Raw genomic sequence first — 23,731 nt, forward strand, 5'->3', positions numbered from 1 at the left:
TGAGTAAATGTACTTAGTTACTTTACTTTTGTGGACATGCAGGACACACTGGCAGGTGACATTCAGTAGTTGAAGCAGGTTTACAGTTGTCAATGATAAAGACAACAAGTTACAGACAGTCTCCCCTACATTGAATTTAGATGTTAACAGACTGAATATTTGTATTCATTCATTTACCAGACATATCAGTAGACTGAGATATCTGACTCTGATTGTCTGGCTACGCAAAACTATAGCCGCAGGTTGTCAAGGAAGTCACACCTTTACACCAGAGCCTCCAGGGTGCTGAGCCCTCTGCTGTGCTTCCTTTTGTTTAGTTCAGTTTAGTTTAGTTTATTTCTATCATCATCAACAGTATCCACAGTAGAACCTTACATACTGTATATTTGAAAAAAATAAATAATAATAAGGGTGACCGAAAAGGTAAAGGCTGAAGCTACTAGCTTTTACTGTAGGGTAGGCCTATGTGCCTATATCCTTTGTACATGTTATTTAGTTTGACAAAAAGCAGTTGCAATGAACATAAATCCTGTATATCAATGATATATGATATATATTCAACCCTTTTCATTTCAAGGACCCCCAATTTGATATACATTAGGCCACGAACCCGCATTTGGTAAAATCTAGTTCCCCAATATTCAGTGTTTGTGCTGTTCCTGCAAAACTGTGTGCTTAACTTCAGCTCAACAGCAAGCTTAACCCCTCTTCCCCATAAAAAGAAACAACAGTACCCGGGTTCTTATGTTCCCCACTTACCAAAGGGGTTAGGATTAGGGTTAGTGTCAGGGTTTTAAGCGGGGAATATAGAACCCAGATACGCTCCCATTTGTTCTTTTACTGAGGACCCTTACAGGATCATGGAGTAAAACTGAAAACAAACATTACATAAAATGCAACATGAAATGGTGTCCTGTCGTCTTTACAAAGGCTTGTAAATAAAATTGTTTTTAAAACAACAATGTTATTTATAACTACAGTATTGTTTTTTAACATGAACTTTTTTATAAACACATCACATGACATTATCACTAACATGAAATTATAACTTTCACATGAATTATAACTTAAGGCATTGCCTCCTGGTGAAGGTACGTAGAAGGTAAGTGGAAAAAAAACATCAAATTAGACAAAGAAATGAAGAGGATGTACTCTCTTTGCTACTACTAACAAATCAAGTTTCATCAAGTGCTCACACACCTGCCTCTAATAACATGATCACCTCTCTTCATCAATCTATTAAAGTAAGTAAGTACTAAGTATTGAAGGTTTAAGTGGTTAAATGTCTGAAATTAACAACAAACATTAATTTACACTGATGATAGTCAATGAAGCCATTTATGAAATCTATGAAAAGTTTAATCTGCAACACAATTGTAAACAATGTGGGGGTCCCTGCTTCATCTCTCTCTCAGCTAAGCGGTCCTTGGCCTTAAAAACGTTGAAACCCCTGGACTAGACCCCTGGGAGATGGATTGCTAAGCGATGGAGCACAACACCTACAGTATACCATCAGCTCCCAGTACTTACCACACATCTTGCCACACCCAAGCGCTGTGAGGCGTTGTGAGCTTGAAGATCGACTATTTTTGACAAAGAGGTATAGGTGTAGAGAGAAAAAAGAGCAGACCAAGTAAAAGACCAAGCTTCATCTCTCTCTCAGCTAGGGGGTCCTTGGCTTGAAAAACGTTGTAGACCCCTGCTTTAGATTATTATCATTTCTTACCTTTAGATGGCAGCAAACTCACACATTTTGTGCCCTAGGGTTTAGGTCCTTTTCAAAGGTGATATAAAGTAAGTCATAAAACAAAAAGTTGATTGTTTAAAGGTTATAGGTAGGCCTACATATTCTAGTTATCATTGTTATAGAGTGTTTGTTCAGTAACAGCGGTCTCCCCATCTCTTTAATAAACAGAAGAAAAACTATTCAGGTGGGTTACACATTTCATCCAATCAGGAGAGAGAACCCTACAAAGATCCTTTATCGGCTTCAATTTGAGTGTTCCAGTTCATTTATTTGTTTCATCACTTCCTGTTTGAGTTCTCTCTCCTGATTGTATGAAATTGGTATCCTGACCTGAAAATGTATCATCTGTTCACTAAAGAGCTGGAGAGATGGCACCTGTTGAACAAACAGTGATTTCTATCAGAATATAGTTATTTAACACTTCTTTTAACAAAGAAATATCACTTACACTACCTTGAAGTGATGTCATTGTAACATAAGTGGATAGTAATGCTCTGGTGTGGGATTATTTTGGCTAATTTATTTTCTTTTTGAAAGACAATATGCATAGAAAAGGACATAACACATGACTATCTGCTTACCAAGTATATTTAATTGGTACAGTTAACACAATACAAAGTATTCAGTGCTCCAAAAAACACAAGCATAGGCTACCATGGAACACAAACGAAAAGTGCAAAAACACACCATTTGGTAGACTTTACAAAAACAAAACAAAAACAAAAAAACAAGAGACAGAAAAAAATAAGTCTTACTTAGCAAAGCAGAAAAGGTACCAGTATAACTTCAATAGTTTCTCCTTTTCTTTCTTTGTTTAAAATGTATGTATACATTCACATATTTTCTCTAATTCCAATAAGCAATTTCTTCTCTACAGATATAGCCTTCTCTGGTGCGCTGGCTAAACATCGGTAGACATTGCTGTCTACACTGTTAAAATTCTGAGACTTCAACAGACAATGATAATGTGGTTGTGTGAGCGACTACACAACAACAGGTCAGGTGACCAGCTTCAGGGCCGGTAGTGAACAATACATACTGTACCTTAAACCCATTTGAAAACATGTTTATAAAAAAAAACAAAGTCATGCCAGCACTATATCATAAAAAAATAATCTATTCTATACATGTTATTAAACATGCAGTACAATGTAGTCTGGTATTTTATCTACTAGGATAACACTTCATTAACTGTGAAATGCACAACTTAACAAAAAAGTAAAAACATGCAGATGATAGCCTACTGTAGCATTACCTCCACATCCATTTCGTAGACTTATTCCAGATTAGAATAAACTGGATCAACTTTTAGGTCTTGGTGATACTGTGAGTGAAACATGAGTTAAAAGACAATTAGCAGCTTTGCAGAATGTGGGTCATATTTGAACAGTGTGATGAATATGTTGTTGGTGTATTCATTTGGTTGACAGAGTTTTATCTTTCACTGAGTTCAGTTCCAATTCCATCATATTACATCACAGATGTCTCGGCTTATTGGAAATTTACTCAACAACCACTTGACCTCAAAATTATTAATAACTCTGGACAACAGTATGATATGATATGAACAATTAAACAGTAGTCTATGTACTGTACCATTTTCATAGACATCATATCGCCTCGATCCTTCATTTACACTTGTGTTGCCTAAAGGTAAACAAATAAACATTAAAATGAACACATTTATTTTAAACATGGTTTCGATTGTGTTAATTATTCTGCTTAGTAGAGAAAACAAAACACACCTGAGCTGATGGAATTTAATGCACTTATATTTATCTACCATATAAAGTTATAAATTAATTGACAGAAGTATCCTTAACCAACATGATTGGTTCAGGTTGTATAAAATACATACATTATGTTAAAGTTGTACAATGCAGATTCACAAATAAAACATTTTAGCAACCTCTGCTGGTCACTTCCGTCACTGCATACAATTTCCGTAGTCCTCGATTACCCAGAATTCCATTTGTTTTCACCGGAAGCGTTTCAAAAAGCGTTCTTTTAATTGTTTTATACTATCTGCGGATCGTTTCTCTTAGCCAGTGGAGCATTAGTTACCATGAGCTGTGCTTTCTTTTTCTGTTCTTTTTCGATCTTCCAATCCTACATTCTCTTAAAATCAGCGTGAGGTTCCTTTTTGTTATTAGCGCGGTAGTTCCTGGCCAAACAGGAAACCGTTGCGGTAGTTCCTGGCCAAACAGGAAACCAGTGCATTTCCGCCTCCGTTTTCCGGCCAGATGACGTCATTTTCCCGGGAAAGTCCCCTCCGTCCACGTTCAATAGAAAATATATAAATAAAAGGCTTCCGGGGGTGAAATTCATGGAGTGGGTGTTGTGAAACTTTTGCCACTCACAAAAGATATACAATTTAACTTTAGTTTTGTTGAAAACGTTACCTAGTATTACTTTAACTCAGTCAAAGCAAGTGCAGATGGCTATAGGGTGAAGAAGTCTACAGTAGTTGTTTTATTTTCATCCTACTTTTTAAAAACATATATCTACGTTTCACACTTACTGCTGTTGATGCTACAACACCTGAATTAAACGACAGAAAACAATGATGTCTGTCTGTCTGTCTGTCTGTCTGTCTGTCTGTCTGTCTGTCTGTCTGTCTGTCTGTCTGTCTGTGTAAAGACTGACCGTGCTGCAGTGGGCAGTACACATCATCAGGAACCCCACTTTGATTGGACCTCTGCTCTACAGCTGAACCTGGATTGGTTCCCTGAGACGGAATGGGTCTGTAATGGAAACAAGATATATATTTAGCTGAAATGAAGAAGAAAACAAGATGTAATCTACTGCTGTCATGTTGATGAAAAGACAAAGATCAATACTGTACTTACACGACATACATTGGATCTGTAAATTAAAAAAAGAAGTTTAATTATGACCAAATAACAACATACAAGCAGTATGGCAGTTTCTCCTTCATGAGAAAGCTTGCCAACGAGCTGGTGGTGACACTGTCAAAGTAAACAAAACTGTCCCAAGTTACTGTGCTCAGCAGGTGGCGCTAAAACATTTCTAATCAAGTGATAAATCTTTGAAACTGAAAAAAAAGACTCTTAACATTAACATTCTACAGTAAAACCAAATTAAATTAGATTAAATATGGATGGAATGTTTAAAAAGATATACTGTATACTGTACCATTTTCATAATCAGAATTAGATGAATCTGAGTGATTATTCACAGCATAGATTGGGTTGCCATCGATTATGTTGCCATAGATTGGGTTGCCTAAAGTTAAACAATTAATAATTAATTTAGTGTTTATTTTTGTTATTTCAAACATGGTTTGAATTTAGATTATTATTCTGCTAATCTCTATCTATAGAGGCCCCTCAACATGTGATTCCAATTTGGAGATGAATGGATGCATTTATGATATATGGCACTTTCTGTAAGACATACAGGCTCTGATATGTCTACATCATGTACATTTTGGGGTGGAGGTTCTTCCTTGGCCTACTGGGAGTGTGCATGCAGGGTTTTATACCCAGGTATCTGAGATTAGCAGAACACAGTCACACACACACACACACACAAGCACAACATTATGATTTGAGTACAATGTACCACAAACAATGGAAACAAGCCCCCTGGGGCTTTTTGTGTTATCCTTTTAGAATAATCTTTGACTGTACTACCTGTACTGTTAACAACCTTTTTTTTAAAATAAATATTCAATTTTAATCAATCAATGGTATGTACTGTAGGTTTTGCAATAGTGACCGTCCATTGTACGTTACTTTTCACCATGCACTGTGGGATAAAATGAGTCCACTATAAAGGGTATAATAATGGTCACTATAAATTCAGATACCACTCAATCAACATGATTGGTTCAAAGACTGACTGTGCTGCAGCGGGAAGTTCACATCCTTAGGGCTCTCACTTTGATTGGTCCTCTGGTTTGCTGCTGAGCCCTGATTGGTTCCCTGAGACTGTACAGGTCTGTAATTAAAAATAAACATTTATCAGTAATGAAGAAGAAAACAACTAGTGCTGTCATGTTCATGAATAGACAGAGATCAATACTGTACCTACCTGATACAAAATGGATCTGTAAATAAAATACAAAAAGACCACGAACAGTATCATCAATGTGAACACACAGTATTGGAAGTGCATATGCTGTGAAATAAGTCATGTATCGTATCATATTGCACATGTTAAAATACACAAGTACTGTATTGTGTTTGTTTTAACATGTTGAGCAAAAAACTCTTAATAGGCTCAAAGTTGTGCAGAACACAGTTGCTGTATATCACATCCTGTAGAATCTTGCAGCTTCTTTAAGTGTGTGTGTGTGCGTGCGTGCGTGGGTGCGTGCGTGCGTGAGCATCCCCTGTGGTGCTTTTTTATTTGAGAGGTGTGGGCTTCTTTGGAATGATAGTGTTATATTTAATGTGTTGTCTCATTCTGTTTTCCTCTCTGACTTCCTGTTTCTCTCAATATTTCACGTTAATTGTTTTTCTCTCTTTCTCTCTCTCTGTTTCTCTCTTCCTCTCTTTTTCACACATTCTCTCTTAGATGTTCATTCACATATTTTCACATGTGAATATATGTACTCAAATCATAATGTTGTGCTTGTGTGTGTGTGTGTGTGTGTGACTGTGTTCTGCTAATCTCAGATACCTGGGTATAAAACCCTGCATGCACACTCCCAGTAGGCCAAGGAAGAACCTCCACCCCAAAATGTACATGATGTAGACATATCAGCACATGAGCTGTGCTTTCTTTTTCTGTTCTTTTTCGATCTTCCAATCCTACATTCTCTTAAAATCAGCGTGAGGTTCCTTTTTGTTATTAGCGCGGTAGTTCCTGGCCAAACAGGAAACCGTTGCGGTAGTTCCTGGCCAAACAGGAAACCAGTGCATTTCCGCCTCCGTTTTCCGGCCAGATGACGTCATTTTCCCGGGAAAGTCCCCTCCGTCCACGTTCAATAGAAAATATATAAATAAAAGGCTTCCGGGGGTGAAATTCATGGAGTGGGTGTTGTGAAACTTTTGCCACTCACAAAAGATATACAATTTAACTTTAGTTTTGTTGAAAACGTTACCTAGTATTACTTTAACTCAGTCAAAGCAAGTGCAGATGGCTATAGGGTGAAGAAGTCTACAGTAGTTGTTTTATTTTCATCCTACTTTTTAAAAACATATATCTACGTTTCACACTTACTGCTGTTGATGCTACAACACCTGAATTAAACGACAGAAAACAATGATGTCTGTCTGTCTGTCTGTCTGTCTGTCTGTCTGTCTGTCTGTCTGTCTGTCTGTCTGTCTGTCTGTCTGTCTGTCTGTGTAAAGACTGACCGTGCTGCAGTGGGCAGTACACATCATCAGGAACCCCACTTTGATTGGACCTCTGCTCTACAGCTGAACCTGGATTGGTTCCCTGAGACGGAATGGGTCTGTAATGGAAACAAGATATATATTTAGCTGAAATGAAGAAGAAAACAAGATGTAATCTACTGCTGTCATGTTGATGAAAAGACAAAGATCAATACTGTACTTACACGACATACATTGGATCTGTAAATTAAAAAAAGAAGTTTAATTATGACCAAATAACAACATACAAGCAGTATGGCAGTTTCTCCTTCATGAGAAAGCTTGCCAACGAGCTGGTGGTGACACTGTCAAAGTAAACAAAACTGTCCCAAGTTACTGTGCTCAGCAGGTGGCGCTAAAACATTTCTAATCAAGTGATAAATCTTTGAAACTGAAAAAAAAGACTCTTAACATTAACATTCTACAGTAAAACCAAATTAAATTAGATTAAATATGGATGGAATGTTTAAAAAGATATACTGTATACTGTACCATTTTCATAATCAGAATTAGATGAATCTGAGTGATTATTCACAGCATAGATTGGGTTGCCATCGATTATGTTGCCATAGATTGGGTTGCCTAAAGTTAAACAATTAATAATTAATTTAGTGTTTATTTTTGTTATTTCAAACATGGTTTGAATTTAGATAATTATTCTGCTAATCTCTATCTATAGAGGCCCCTCAACATGTGATTCCAATTTGGAGATGAATGGATGCATTTATGATATATGGCACTTTCTGTAAGACATACAGGCTCTGATATGTCTACATCATGTACATTTTGGGGTGGAGGTTCTTCCTTGGCCTACTGGGAGTGTGCATGCAGGGTTTTATACCCAGGTATCTGAGATTAGCAGAACACAGTCACACACACACACACACACACAAGCACAACATTATGATTTGAGTACAATGTACCACAAACAATGGAAACAAGCCCCCTGGGGCTTTTTGTGTTATCCTTTTAGAATAATCTTTGACTGTACTACCTGTACTGTTAACAACCTTTTTTTTAAATAAATATTCAATTTTAATCAATCAATGGTATGTACTGTAGGTTTTGCGATAGTGACCGTCCATTGTACGCTACTTTTCACCATGCACTGTGGGATAAAATGAGTCCACTATAAAGGGTATAATAATGGTCACTATAAATTCAGATACCACTCAATCAACATGATTGGTTCAAAGACTGACTGTGCTGCAGCGGGAAGTTCACATCCTTAGGGCTCTCACTTTGATTGGTCCTCTGGTTTGCTGCTGAGCCCTGATTGGTTCCCTGAGACTGTACAGGTCTGTAATTAAAAATAAACATTTATCAGTAATGAAGAAGAAAACAACTAGTGCTGTCATGTTCATGAATAGACAGAGATCAATACTGTACCTACCTGATACAAAATGGATCTGTAAATAAAATACAAAAAGACCACGAACAGTATCATCAATGTGAACACACAGTATTGGAAGTGCATATGCTGTGAAATAAGTCATGTATCGTATCATATTGCACATGTTAAAATACACAAGTACTGTATTGTGTTTGTTTTAACATGTTGAGCAAAAAACTCTTAATAGGCTCAAAGTTGTGCAGAACACAGTTGCTGTATATCACATCCTGTAGAATCTTGCAGCTTCTTTAAGTGTGTGTGTGTGCGTGCGTGCGTGGGTGCGTGCGTGCGTGAGCATCCCCTGTGGTGCTTTTTTATTTGAGAGGTGTGGGCTTCTTTGGAATGATAGTGTTATATTTAATGTGTTGTCTCATTCTGTTTTCCTCTCTGACTTCCTGTTTCTCTCAATATTTCACGTTAATTGTTTTTCTCTCTTTCTCTCTCTCTGTTTCTCTCTTCCTCTCTTTTTCACACATTCTCTCTTAGATGTTCATTCACATATTTTCACATGTGAATATATGTACTCAAATCATAATGTTGTGCTTGTGTGTGTGTGTGTGTGTGACTGTGTTCTGCTAATCTCAGATACCTGGGTATAAAACCCTGCATGCACACTCCCAGTAGGCCAAGGAAGAACCTCCACCCCAAAATGTACATGATGTAGACATATCAGCACATGAGCTGTGCTTTCTTTTTCTGTTCTTTTTCGATCTTCCAATCCTACATTCTCTTAAAATCAGCGTGAGGTTCCTTTTTGTTATTAGCGCGGTAGTTCCTGGCCAAACAGGAAACCGTTGCGGTAGTTCCTGGCCAAACAGGAAACCAGTGCATTTCCGCCTCCGTTTTCCGGCCAGATGACGTCATTTTCCCGGGAAAGTCCCCTCCGTCCACGTTCAATAGAAAATATATAAATAAAAGGCTTCCGGGGGTGAAATTCATGGAGTGGGTGTTGTGAAACTTTTGCCACTCACAAAAGATATACAATTTAACTTTAGTTTTGTTGAAAACGTTACCTAGTATTACTTTAACTCAGTCAAAGCAAGTGCAGATGGCTATAGGGTGAAGAAGTCTACAGTAGTTGTTTTATTTTCATCCTACTTTTTAAAAACATATATCTACGTTTCACACTTACTGCTGTTGATGCTACAACACCTGAATTAAACGACAGAAAACAATGATGTCTGTCTGTCTGTCTGTCTGTCTGTCTGTCTGTCTGTCTGTCTGTCTGTCTGTCTGTCTGTCTGTCTGTCTGTCTGTCTGTGTAAAGACTGACCGTGCTGCAGTGGGCAGTACACATCATCAGGAACCCCACTTTGATTGGACCTCTGCTCTACAGCTGAACCTGGATTGGTTCCCTGAGACGGAATGGGTCTGTAATGGAAACAAGATATATATTTAGCTGAAATGAAGAAGAAAACAAGATGTAATCTACTGCTGTCATGTTGATGAAAAGACAAAGATCAATACTGTACTTACACGACATACATTGGATCTGTAAATTAAAAAAAGAAGTTTAATTATGACCAAATAACAACATACAAGCAGTATGGCAGTTTCTCCTTCATGAGAAAGCTTGCCAACGAGCTGGTGGTGACACTGTCAAAGTAAACAAAACTGTCCCAAGTTACTGTGCTCAGCAGGTGGCGCTAAAACATTTCTAATCAAGTGATAAATCTTTGAAACTGAAAAAAAAGACTCTTAACATTAACATTCTACAGTAAAACCAAATTAAATTAGATTAAATATGGATGGAATGTTTAAAAAGATATACTGTATACTGTACCATTTTCATAATCAGAATTAGATGAATCTGAGTGATTATTCACAGCATAGATTGGGTTGCCATCGATTATGTTGCCATAGATTGGGTTGCCTAAAGTTAAACAATTAATAATTAATTTAGTGTTTATTTTTGTTATTTCAAACATGGTTTGAATTTAGATAATTATTCTGCTAATCTCTATCTATAGAGGCCCCTCAACATGTGATTCCAATTTGGAGATGAATGGATGCATTTATGATATATGGCACTTTCTGTAAGACATACAGGCTCTGATATGTCTACATCATGTACATTTTGGGGTGGAGGTTCTTCCTTGGCCTACTGGGAGTGTGCATGCAGGGTTTTATACCCAGGTATCTGAGATTAGCAGAACACAGTCACACACACACACACACACACACAAGCACAACATTATGATTTGAGTACAATGTACCACAAACAATGGAAACAAGCCCCCTGGGGCTTTTTGTGTTATCCTTTTAGAATAATCTTTGACTGTACTACCTGTACTGTTAACAACCTTTTTTTTAAATAAATATTCAATTTTAATCAATCAATGGTATGTACTGTAGGTTTTGCGATAGTGACCGTCCATTGTACGCTACTTTTCACCATGCACTGTGGGATAAAATGAGTCCACTATAAAGGGTATAATAATGGTCACTATAAATTCAGATACCACTCAATCAACATGATTGGTTCAAAGACTGACTGTGCTGCAGCGGGAAGTTCACATCCTTAGGGCTCTCACTTTGATTGGTCCTCTGGTTTGCTGCTGAGCCCTGATTGGTTCCCTGAGACTGTACAGGTCTGTAATTAAAAATAAACATTTATCAGTAATGAAGAAGAAAACAACTAGTGCTGTCATGTTCATGAATAGACAGAGATCAATACTGTACCTACCTGATACAAAATGGATCTGTAAATAAAATACAAAAAGACCACGAACAGTATCATCAATGTGAACACACAGTATTGGAAGTGCATATGCTGTGAAATAAGTCATGTATCGTATCATATTGCACATGTTAAAATACACAAGTACTGTATTGTGTTTGTTTTAACATGTTGAGCAAAAAACTCTTAATAGGCTCAAAGTTGTGCAGAACACAGTTGCTGTATATCACATCCTGTAGAATCTTGCAGCTTCTTTAAGTGTGTGTGTGTGCGTGCGTGCGTGGGTGCGTGCGTGCGTGAGCATCCCCTGTGGTGCTTTTTTATTTGAGAGGTGTGGGCTTCTTTGGAATGATAGTGTTATATTTAATGTGTTGTCTCATTCTGTTTTCCTCTCTGACTTCCTGTTTCTCTCAATATTTCACGTTAATTGTTTTTCTCTCTTTCTCTCTCTCTGTTTCTCTCTTCCTCTCTTTTTCACACATTCTCTCTTAGATGTTCTTTCTCTTTTCATATCTCTACCTCTTGGTCTAAAAAAAAAGATTATTCTTGTCAATAAAAGATACCATGTTTAACATCAGTGAAGTACCTCTGCATATCTTCCAGAGACACAGACCCAGAATCAGCATAAAGATAAAGACTCCAGCCCCCATCAGAAGGTAGAAATATGGAGGCAGATTCTCGTCTTTGGAGGCTGGAAAATCTGAAGCAGAATGACACACAGATTCCTTTCACCACTTAAATTAAAACCTATATTGTTGCGGTGGGGCACAAACCTCAATTGTATCACAACTTTTAATGTCCTACGAACCCTACTTCGTTGGACAAGAGTGTCACACAAAAGTAGCGGTTAAAACCTGATCTACAAGCTCACAACGCGCCACATCACAACACATTGAGCTTGTATGTAGATCTGCTATTTTAGCTGTTTCCCATAATATTTGAAAGTAAAAGTAAAAGTGGTTAAGTGTGTCTGTGGGTTTAACAAATATCGAACCGCTGAAAAATATTAACAAGAGCTTGTGATTGATGAATCGAAACATGGGTTGAAACAAGCTTTTGCATTGTTTTTTATTTATTTGTTATCCCCAGCATGAGCCGGTTGAATTCTCTTCAGCTTTAAATTCAACTAACAGCAACCATGTTTAGCGACTGAGATTCATCTTGTTTGACGGTGAGTTCCTTAATCTTATCTTCTAAACCTCACTCACAGTGTCAGCTGACCTCACATTGGCTGCGGTTACATGGACATCATGTATTCATTCAGAATGAACTCATTCCGAATAGAAATTCATAATCTGTTCCACTCACCTGTTTACATGGGACCTGAATAAAAGTATTCCTTGTTTACATGACCCAAAGCATTCATTCGGAATATAACTTTTGACATGCGCAAAGTGGTTCCCGCCTATGCCTGGGCATGAACCAGGGGCCGCCCGGCTCCACTACCCTGGGCGGAGCTTCCCCTGGTGGGCATGGGAGGAGGCAATAGCCCCCCTTGCGCGGCGGAGGTCTGTCGGTCGTAGGCAGGCCGGGAAGCAATGCACCGACTCCTGGCCAGGCAGCGTTGTATGCAGTGCAAGCCTGCGTTCCTTTGTTATCACCGTTTTAACGCGAAAGTAGCAGATCTACAAGTTCAGACCAGTTTCTTTTTTTTTTTGGTACCAGACACGGTAAAACTTAGGCTAGCCTATACTACTTGTCACATTTCTCATGCAGGCTACCTTAATTTTATTTAAACAAAAAACATTTCATCTGACTGAATAGATTATTTTGATTATAAGCTCCCGTTTCATGTCAAGGACAGGTAAAGATTGTTCCTCCATCACAGGCTCAGATCCTCGGAGCGTCCGTTCTCCTGGACAAGTCTGGGCTTAACCATTACAGGCTTATTAAATGATAGATTTGATAGGTCCGTTTTGGCCAATTCTGACAGCACTACTAAGCACAGACATGTGCAAAAGATTGCATGTATTCCAAACAGAGAGGAGCGTTCGGAATAAAGCGTTTATATGGTAAATTCCGATTGGTATATACCGATTCAAACGGTAGCCTATATACCACCCCTCCAAACGACCGGAATGGAATATTCTATTCCAATTGAGGTGTTTACATGAGCATTTATATTCTGAATGAATGAATCATTCCAAATATAAGTGGAATAAAACTGTCCATGTAACCGCAGCCATTGCTACTTTGCACTGATTGGTGAACTGCAATATAACCCCTAGGGAAGATATGGCTTTAACTTGCACTGACTGGTCAACTGTCATATCAGCCCCTGACCAATCAGCACAACCAGTCCTTTTATTACTCTTCATATAGTGTGTATGTGATACAAGGATCTCACCTCTCACATCCATCCAGCTCTCTGGTGACTCTCCACGGTCAGAGATGTTACACTTGTAGAATCCTTCATCAGACTTATTAACATTGTGGATGGTCATCTGTCCTGTAGACTCAGTCCTGATGAGGGATCCATCTTTATAGAAATCAGCTGGGAGGCCAGAGTATGGTTTCCATGTTGTCTTGTTTCTGCCCCAGCAGTGGAGGGTGACATCACTTTCTTCCATCACAGGAAGTATAGGCATCCCCAGGATCACATCTCCACCTGAGCAATGATAAATAACATCAGAATAGAAGAAACATTTGACTGAGGTAACATCACTCTGAACAACACTATCCCAACATGATGAGGTTTTAAATTATACATTTATTTATACGTTGTAGGCCTAGTTATTATTTATTTTCTGTCTCTGCTACCCAATGTGTTATTGGATGACAGATACAATATGTACATTTTCCCATTTCTTTTAAAACTGACCCTGACCCTGGCCCTGGGAGCTGAGCTCCAAGCTATCAAGTTTGGAGTCCCCTCCCCATTTGAGAACAAAGCACTCTGGGATAGCATGAGGTGTTTACCTGGGGCACCTCAGACCCCCACCTTTCAGCAATGCATTCTGGGATAGGTGTTAAAATCTCACAGATCACAGAAGTGAACCTTTCAGGCCTCTTTGCCTTGCTGGATCACCAACCCGATCTCCAGAGATTACCGTAACATTGCACGGAACGAGTGCACTTCATTCCGTGGATAGCCGCCTCGGAACTCCCGAATTGCGTGCATGGTACGGCGCTGCCTTTGTGACAAAACCATTTCGGAGGCGCGCAGTCACAGGCGAATTGTCACCCCGTGAAGGAACACCGAGGGAGCTAAGGCGACCGAGTTGCCGTCCTGAACGGTGTGACATTCGCCTGTGCCTACTCAGCGCCGTTTGAGTTATGTACCGATAGGCACAGAATCGTAAATTTTATTGTGCGGACTGCTCTGCTTCCGGGTTTTTCCGTGTTGCGACTGGTTACGCCCACCGTGGGACTCGCCGTACATATGCACGCAATTTGGGAGTTCCGAGGCGACTATCCACGGAATGAAGTGCACTCGTTCCGTGCAATGTTATGGTATTCTCTGGAGATCAGGCTGGGATCACATATGATATATGCGTTATTTTCATTTTGTCAATAAAAACCTCAGTGAATCAATGAACATGAAAGACTCTTTAACAGACAAAACAACAGAACGTACCAGTCACAGTGACTTTAACCGTGTTACTCTTTCCCACCGAAGTCTCACACCAGTAAACTGCACTGTCTAATGTCCAGACAAGACATCCTGTGGTGTTCATCCACAAGGACCACCAGCTGCTGTAACGACCACCACCATCACACTCTGAGGTAATGTTTCTGATGTCGGTCTTCTTTACTCTCCAGTCAGTAGAGTTAGACTGTCTGTCCTCACAGCTCATAAAGACACGCTCATCCATAAAGAACTGAGCTCTGTCAGGACTGAGTCTGATAGAGGCTGTGGGGCAGAGACAGAGAAAACAGTTGATTTCATGTACTGTATGTTCAAAAATATATATATTTATTGTTATAATTCTATCGATAGCTGTGGATAATTTGAACAACTGGTCAGTAGAAGACAAATAGACTCACCTCTCAGAACATCACCACTGTTTGGAACTTCTGCTGAGACAGAGACCACAGAATAAACCATAAGACAGACATACAGTCTCAATGTAGCATGGAAATGTTCAATAACAATTCACCTCTCTCTCTCTCTCTCTCTCTCTCTCTCTCTCTCTCTCTCTCTCTCTCTCTCTCTCTCTCTCTCTCTCTCTCTCTCTCTCTCTCTCTCTCTCTCTCTCTCTCTCTCTCTCTCTCTTTCTCTCTCTCTCTGATCAGATGGCATGTCTCACACTACCCATAATGCAATGCATTGTAGTTGTCTCACCATATGTCTGAGCAGGTCCACAGCAGATGCAGATGAGGAGACTCAGCACTGTGGAGAGACAGGCTGGCAGACAGACAGACAGACAGACAGACAGACAGACAGACAGACAGACAGACAGACAGACAGACAGACAGACAGACAGACAGACAGACAGACAGACAGACAGACAGACAGTTAATTTATTTAAAAAAAATGTTAATAAAGTATTCAATCAATCAATCAAAAAACAGACAGACAGACTGTCTGTCTGTTTTTTTAACGAATCCTTGTTATTCAATTCAGCTGTCCTTTCGGAGCAATTTCATTATGGATTATTCATTATGGATTATTAATAGATAGAAATAATAAAGACTGTACAGCTTTACATTTTACTACACTTTACGTAACTTTGTGTGTTTTCCTCTCTGACTTCCTATTTCTGTCAATATCTCACGCTCATTCTTTCTCTCTCTATTTCTCTCTTCCTCTCTTTTTCACACATTCTCTCTACCTCTTGGTCTGTCAATGAAAGATAGGTGATGTCTTTTTAGTGATCATCATAATGAATCATCAGCAAAGCCCAGTAGAACACATAGAGGATGTCAATCTATTGGAACACCAAAAACTGAAATCCAGTTCATCCACAACACCAGACCAGTAGCTTTGTAACAGGAGGACCAGAAACAAGGGATACCATGGCAGTATGTACTGTATGTGTTGTACAACTATGAACTGAGTGGATTTGCATAATTTCTGTCTGTCTGAGTCCTTAATAGTGATGTCTAAGTCTTTGTTCAGCCAGGCCTGTTTAGTAGTCTGGACAGTCATAGATAAGCTCTATAATAAACACTGACAATATTTTTAGATAACCATATACATAGGGTGCTCTCAGCTCTCTACAAATGTCACTCAAAGACACTATACACTAAAAGCAGTCAGTACATCATAATAGACGATCACTGCTGAAACTGAGTTAACCTCAAACCTTGTTAACCCTCAATAATGGTAAGTTTTAAAACCTGGGTCCTGATCGGCTGGCAGAAAGTTTGGTCTCTCTACAGCAGGGTGAGAGGGGATGTTAGCTGTGAGGACCTTTTATGATACAAGTAGACTTCTAGACTTTAACCACATTGTTAGCTGTGAGAACCTTCTATGATAAAGGTACTGTAGACCTCCACACTTTAACCACACTTCATGTAATTGGAGTTGTACTGATAGAACCTCAGGTTCACTAACGCTACATCTAAACCTCACATCCACTCATTTGTAGTTTATAGGGCCATTCACACCAAGCACTATAACTACAACGATAATTATAATGATTTTAAAAATCGAACTCAAGTGGAGTGCGTACACATCACAACAATAACAAAGGCAATGGTGAATGATAGTTATTGTTATAGTGCTTTATAGCAGATGACAGTGAAGTGACAATTTAAGGACTTTTAAGATCTTTTTAATACCTAAAAAAAGAGACCATTACTGCATCAAAAGTAATCAACAAACTATACTATAAAAACTGGTCAAACATATATAAGAATATAAGAATGAGGCAAAAATAGGGAAAATAGACGATCTACAATCTCACAATGCTTCACAATGTGAGGCAAGGCATTGTGAGCTTGTAGATCGGCTATTTTCGCAATATTTATTTGTGGAACTGAGTCCAACAAAATTGAAGGCCTCAACTCCTGCATTCCAAGTACTTGTCAGGGTGGGGGGTCCCCAGTTCAAATAGGATTATTTTGGGGGGTCACGGCCTGAAAAGGTTGAGAACCCTTGCTTTATAAGAATGGCCCTTATCCATTTTTAGCCTGAGCTTCCATTTGCTTTAGATAAAAACCCTAAATGATCCCTCCAGCACTTTAATAACATGGTTTGGTAACAAAAAAAAGGGGATTTCTGTCTCGTTAAATAAATGCAAATTAAAATGTAAAAAGTACTCACATGTTATACAGGTTGACGCAAATTTCATCCTGACAACCTGACTGAGAGACAGCTGCAGTACGTTGTTTGACAAAGACCCTCTGCTTCTGGTTGGCTGAAGGGTCCATTTCCTGAATGGTAAGATGCTCAGCCACACGCGTGAGATATCTGACTCTATACGTCTGGCTACGCAAAACTTCCAAGCCCACGCAGGTTGTCAAGGAAGTCACACCTTTACACCAGAGCCTTCCAGGGTTGCATGCTGAGCTCTCTGCTGTGCTTCCTTTAGTTTAGTTTAGTTTAGTTTAATTTATATCGATCATCATCAACAGTATCCACAATAAAACATTACATACTGTATATTTGAAAATATACAGTATGTAAAAATCTTGACGGTGACCAAAAAGGTATAGTTTAAGTATAAGCTAATAGCTTATACTGTAGGCCTATGTGCCTATCCTTTGTACATGTTATTATCAAAAAGCAGTTGCAAGGAACATTAATTCGCGGGAGCCAAAATTCTGAAACACAATTTTATACAATATAGAGGGGGTCCCTGCTTCATCTCTCTCTCAGCTAGGGTCTTGGCTTGAAAAACGTTGAAGAGCCCTGCTTTAGATTATCATCATTTCTTACCTTTAGCAGCAAACTCACTAATTTTGTGCCCTAGAGTTTAGATCCTTTTCAAAGGTGATATAAAGTAAGTCATAAAACAGAAAGTTGATTGTTAAAAAGTTAAAGGTACATATTCTAGTTATCATTGTTATAGAGTGTTTGTTCAGTAACAGCGGTCTCCCCATCTCTTTAATAAACAGAAGAAAAACTATTCAGGTGGGTTACACATTTCATCCAATCAGGAGAGAGAACCCTACAAAGATCCTTTATCGTCTTCAATTTGAGTGTTCCAGGAACTTCCAGTTCAAATTGTGTCTGCTCATTTATTTGTTTCATCACTTCCTGTTTGAGTTCTCTCTCCTGATTGTATGAAATTGGTATCCTGACCTGAAATGTTATCATCTGTTCACTAAAGAGCTGGAGAGATGGGGAGGCACCTGTTGAACAAACACATAGCAGTGATTTCTATCAGAATATAGTTATTTAACACTTCTTTAACACAAAAAATATCACTTACACCACCTTGAAGTGATGTCATTGCAATACAAGTGGATAGTAGGCCTAATGGTCTGGTGTGGGATTATTATGGCTAATTCATTTTCTTTTTGAAAGACAATGCATAGAAAAGGACATAACACATGACTATCTGCTTACCAAGTAAATTTAATTGGCACAGTTAACACAATACAAAGTATTCAGTGCTCCAAAAAACACAAGCATAGGCTACCAAATGGAACACAAACGAAAAGTGCAAAAACACACCATTTGGTAGACTTTACAAAAACAAAACAAAAACAAAAGAGAGACAGAAAAAAAGTCTTAGTTAGCAAAGCAGAAAAGGTACCAGTATAACTTCAATAGTTTCTCCTTTTCTTTCTTTGTTTAAAATGTATGTATACATTCATATATTTTCTCTAATTCCAATAAGCAATTTCTTCTGTACAGATATAGCCTTCTCTGGTGCACTGGCTAAACATCGGCAGACATTGCTGTCTACACTGTTAAAATTCTGAGACTTCAACAGACAATGATAATGTGGTTGCAGTGAGCGACTACACAACAACAGGTCAGGTGACCAGCTTCAGGGCCGGTAGTGAACAATACATACTGTATCTTAAAAACATTTGAAAACATGTTTATAAAAAAACTAAACATGTCATCCCAAAGTCATGCCAGCACTATATCATAAAACAATACTCTATACATGTTATTAAACATGCAGTACAATGTAGTCTGGTATTTTATCTACTACAGTAGGATAACGCTTCATTAACTGTGAAATGTACGACTTAACAAAAAAGTTAAAACATGCAGATGATAGCCTACTGTAGCATTACCTCCACATCCATTTCGTAGACTTATTCCAGATTAGAATAAACTGGATCAACTTTTAGGTCTTGGTGATACTGTGAGTGAAACATGAGTTAGAAGACAATTAGCAGCTTTGCAGAATGTGGGTCATATTTGAACAGTGTGATGAATATGTTGGTGTATTCATTTGGTTGACAGAGTTTTATCTTTCACTGAGTTCTGTTCCAATTCCATCTTAATAAATCACAGATGTCTCGGCTTATTGGAAATTTACTCAACAACCACTTGACCTCAAAATTATTAATAACTCTGGACAACAGTATGATATGAACAATTAAACAGTAGTCTATGTACTGTACCATTTTCATAGACATCAGATCGCCTCGATCCTTCATTTACACTTGTGTTGCCTAAAGGTAAACAAATAAACATTAAAATGAACATATTTATTTTAAACATGGTTTAAACTGTGTTTATTATTCTCCTTAGTAGGGAAAACAAAACACGCCTGAACTGATGGAATTTAATGCACTTATATTTATCTACCGTATAAAGTTATACATTAATTGGATTAAAGGATTAAAGTATCCTTAACCAACATGATTGGTTCAGGTTGTATAAAATACATACATTATGTTTACTCAGTCAAAGCAAGTGCAGATGGCTATAGGGTAAAGAAGTCTAGTTGTTTTATTTTCATCCTACTTTTTAAAAACATATCTCTACGTTTCACACTTCCTCTGTAAATAAGATACAAAAAGACCAGGTACAGTATTATCAATGTGAACACACAGTATTGGAAGTGCATATGCTGTGAAATAAGTCATGTATTGTATTATATTGCACAGGTTAAAATACACAAGTACTGTATTGTTTGTTTTAACATGTTGAGCAAAAAACACTAGGCTCAAAATTGTGCAGAACACAGTTGCTGTACATCACATCCTGTAGAATCTTGCAGCTTCTTTAAGTGTGTGTGTGTGTGTGTGTGTGTGTGTGTGTGTGTGTGTGTGTGTGTGTGTGTGTGTGTGTGTGTGTGTGTGTGTGTGTGTGTGTGCGTGTGCGCGTGTGTGTGCGTGTGTGTGTGCGTGTGCGTGTGCGTGTGCGTGCGTGTGTGTGCGTGTGTGTGTGTGTGTCAGCATCCGCTGTGGTGCTTTTTTATTTGAGAGGTGTGGGCTTCTTTGGAATAATAGTGTTATATTTAATGTGTTGTCTCATTCTGTTTTCCTCTCTGACATCCTGTGTCTCTCAATATTTCACGCTCATTGTTTTTTTCTGTTTTTCACACATCTGTCTCTTTTCATCTCTCTACCTCTTGGTAAAAAAAACAACGTATTCTTGTCAATAAAAGATTCCATGTTTAATTCGCTTTATGTCTACAAGGTATCTTCATTGAACACAAATATGCATGTATTTTTAGTGATATCAGTGAAGTACCTCTGCATTTCTTCCAGAGACACAGACCCAGAATTAGCAGAAAGATGGAGACTCCAGCCCCCATCAGAGGGTAGAAATATGGAGGCAGAGAGAAAGACGGTGTGTCTGATTGGTCGTTGTCTTTGGAGGTCGGAAAATCTGAAGCAGAATGACACACAGATTCCTTTCATCACTTAAAACCTATATTGTTGCGGTGGGGCAGAAACCTCAATTGTATCTACACTTTTAATGTCCAACAAACCCTACTTCGTTGGACAAGTGTCGCACAAAAGTAGCACCACATCACAACACGTTGAGCTTGTAGATCTGCTATTTTAGCTGTTTTCCAAAACATTTGAAAGTGAAAGTTAAAGTGGTTAAGTGTGTCTGTGGGTTTTACAAATATCAAACCACTGGAAAATATTAACAATAGCTTGTGATTGAATAATATTGGATCCATTGGAACACAGGTTAAAATGAATTGACCCTTTTGCATTGTCTTTTTTATTTTGTATTTATTGTTATCCCCAGCATGAGCCGGTTGAATTTGGTTGAATTCCCTTCAGTTTTGAATTCAACTAACAGCAACCATGTTTGGCGGCTGAGATTCATCTTGTTTGATGGTGAGTTCCTTAATCTAATCTAAACTCTAGACCTGGGCTCATTCAAAACAGCCCTAAAAACTCATCTTTCTGGAGGCCGAAAGAGGAGCTAGTACCAGTTTCCCTGTAGACAGACGACCCACCCCCTCCTCTTTTTTGTACATATTTTGTATTTCCTCATGCTTTTTTTGTATATAATTTTTATTTTTCCATGCTCTCCCCCCCCCCTTTTTTTGTACATTTATTTTTTATTTTATTTTTTCCATGCTTCTTCTTTTTTTTGTACATAGTGGTATTTTTTCTGTATTATCTGTATTTTCATGTTGATTTTTGAACTGTTTGGTTGGTACTATATATGTCTATGAAATTAATTCAAGGACCCCAACGGAAACAAGTCCGCAAGGACTTTTTTTGGCCGGACCTTTTAGACAAAAGCATTATAAATGTAACTGTGTTGTTTTACATTCTTTTGCCTAATAAAAATTTCAATCAATCAATTTCAATCAAACCTCCGAGAGCTCACATTGTTACTTTGCACTGATTGCTGAACTGCAATATAACCCCTATAGGGAAGATATGACTCTGACTGGTGCACTGACTGTTCAACTGTCATATCAGCCCTAGGCAGGGTTATACAGCACCTGACCAATCAGCAAAACCAGTCCTTTTATTACTCTTCATAAAAAGTGTGTGTATGTGATACAAGGATCTCACCTCTCACATCCATCCAGCTCTCTGGTGACTCTCCAAGGTCAGAGATGTTACACTTGTAGAATCCTTCATCAGACTTATTAACATTGTGGATGGTCATCTGTCCTGTAGACTCAGTCCTGATGAAGGATCCATCTTTATAGAAATCAGCTGGGAGGTCAGAGGATGGTTTCCATGTTGTCTTGTTTCTGTACCAGCAGTGCAGATTGACATCACTTCCTTCCATCACAGGAAGTACAGGCATCCCCAGGATCACATCTCCATCTGAACAATGATAAATAATATCAGAGTAGAAGAAACATTTGACTGAGGTAACATCGCTCTGACTATCCCAACATGATGAGGTTTTAAATTGTATACATGTATTTATTATTTATTTTCTGTCTCTGCTACCCAATACCCCCCCCCTCCCCCATCAAAATAAAATCCAAACAAAACTAAACAAACACACAAACTCCTTTTACACACACATTTGTATGCAAAGAAAATAAACTCTTGAAAGCTCCAAGCTATCAAGTTTGGAGCTGTGCTTTGGAACAGTCTGTGGAGTTCTGTGTGGAACTGCCACGGAAAATGTAGTGAATGAACGGTGAACGGTGACCGGCAGTTTAAAATCCTAGCGCAACCTCTGATATGCATTATTTGTATTTTGTCAATAAAAACCTCAGTCAATCAATGAACATGAAAGACTCTTTAACAGACAAAACAACAGAACGTACCAGTCACAGTGACTTTAACCGTGTTACTCTTTCCCACTGAAGTCTCACACCAGTAAACTGCACTGTCTAATATCCAGACAAGACATCCTGTGGTGTTCATCCATGACGACCACCAGCTGTAAACACCACCATCACACTCTGAGGTGATGTTTCTGTTGTCGGTCCTCTTCACTCTCCAGACAGTAGAGTTAGACTGTCTGTCCTCACAGCTCATAAAGACACGCTCATCCATAAAGAACTGAGCTCTGTCAGGACTGAATCTGATAGAGGCTGTGGGGCAGAGACAGAGAAAACTGTTGATTTCATGTACTGTATGTTCAAATAAAAATATGTTTATTGTTATAGATTCTATCGATATCTGTGGATAATTTGAACAACTGGTCAGTAGAAGACAAATAGACTCACCTCTCAGAACATCACCACTGTTTGGAACTACTGCTGAGACAGAGACCACAGAATAAACCACAAGACAGACATACAGTCTCAATGTAGCATGGAAATGTTCAATAACAATTTACCTCTCTCCCTGCAGCCCCCCCCATCTCTCTCTCTCTCTCTCTCTCTCTCTCTCTCTCTCTCTCTCTCTCTCTCTCTCTCTCTCTCTCTCTCTCTCTCTCTCTCTCTCTCTCTCTCTCTCTCTCTCTCTCTCTCTCTCTCTCTCTCTCTCTCTCTCTCTCTCTCTCTCTGATCAGATGGCATGTCTCACTCTACCCATAATCCAATGCATTGTAGTTGTCTCACCATATGTCTGAGCAGGTCCACAGCAGATGCAGATGAGGAGACTCAGCACTGTGGAGAGACAGGGCAGACAGACAGACAGACAGACAGACAGACAGACAGACAGACAGACAGACAGACAGACAGACAGACAGACAGACAGACAGACAGACAGACAGACAGAACCAGTTTTGCAAATTGTTAATAAAGTATTCAATCAATCAATCAAGAAACAGACAGACAGACTGTCTGTTTTTTAACTAATCATTGTTATTCCATTAAGCT

The 23,731-nt window shown here is 38.6% G+C and overlaps 2 protein-coding genes across 2 annotated transcripts in view; both read right to left on the reverse strand.

Moving 5' to 3' along the window:
- Positions 1-23,731, reverse strand: part of fnbp1b (formin binding protein 1b) — a 223,146-nt gene that overhangs the window by 87,561 nt on the left and 111,854 nt on the right. The gene's annotated exons all lie outside the window — the stretch shown is intronic.
- LOC308077699 (uncharacterized protein) lies at positions 19,249-22,842 on the reverse strand. Its single transcript, XM_080418561.1, has 5 exons — positions 22,730-22,842; positions 22,014-22,274; positions 20,719-20,856; positions 19,641-19,691; positions 19,249-19,376 (listed from the first exon to the last, which is right to left on the reverse strand). The coding sequence occupies exons 1-5, from the start codon at positions 22,827-22,829 to the stop codon at positions 19,354-19,356; spliced, it is 573 nt and encodes a 190-aa protein (XP_080274687.1). The 5' UTR covers positions 22,830-22,842; the 3' UTR covers positions 19,249-19,353.

Source organism: Gymnoscopelus braueri, assembly GCF_963280865.1.
Source record: "Gymnoscopelus braueri genome assembly, chromosome: 22".
In the NCBI taxonomy this organism is placed as follows: domain Eukaryota; kingdom Metazoa; phylum Chordata; class Actinopteri; order Myctophiformes; family Myctophidae; genus Gymnoscopelus; species Gymnoscopelus braueri.

Bases quoted from the DNA above. Each gene is read 5' to 3' on its own strand.
- LOC308077699 (XM_080418561.1), bottom strand. From the start codon at position 22,829: ATGAACACCACAGGATGTCTTGTCTGGATATTAGACAGTGCAGTTTAC. The intron at 20,857-22,013 runs GTGAGATCCTTG...ATTCTGCTTCAG, and splicing joins GAGCTGGATGGATGTGAGAG to ATTTTCCGACCTCCAAAGAC. The intron at 19,377-19,640 runs GTACAGTACATA...TTTCACTCACAG, and splicing joins ATCTGATGTCTATGAAAATG to TATCACCAAGACCTAAAAGT.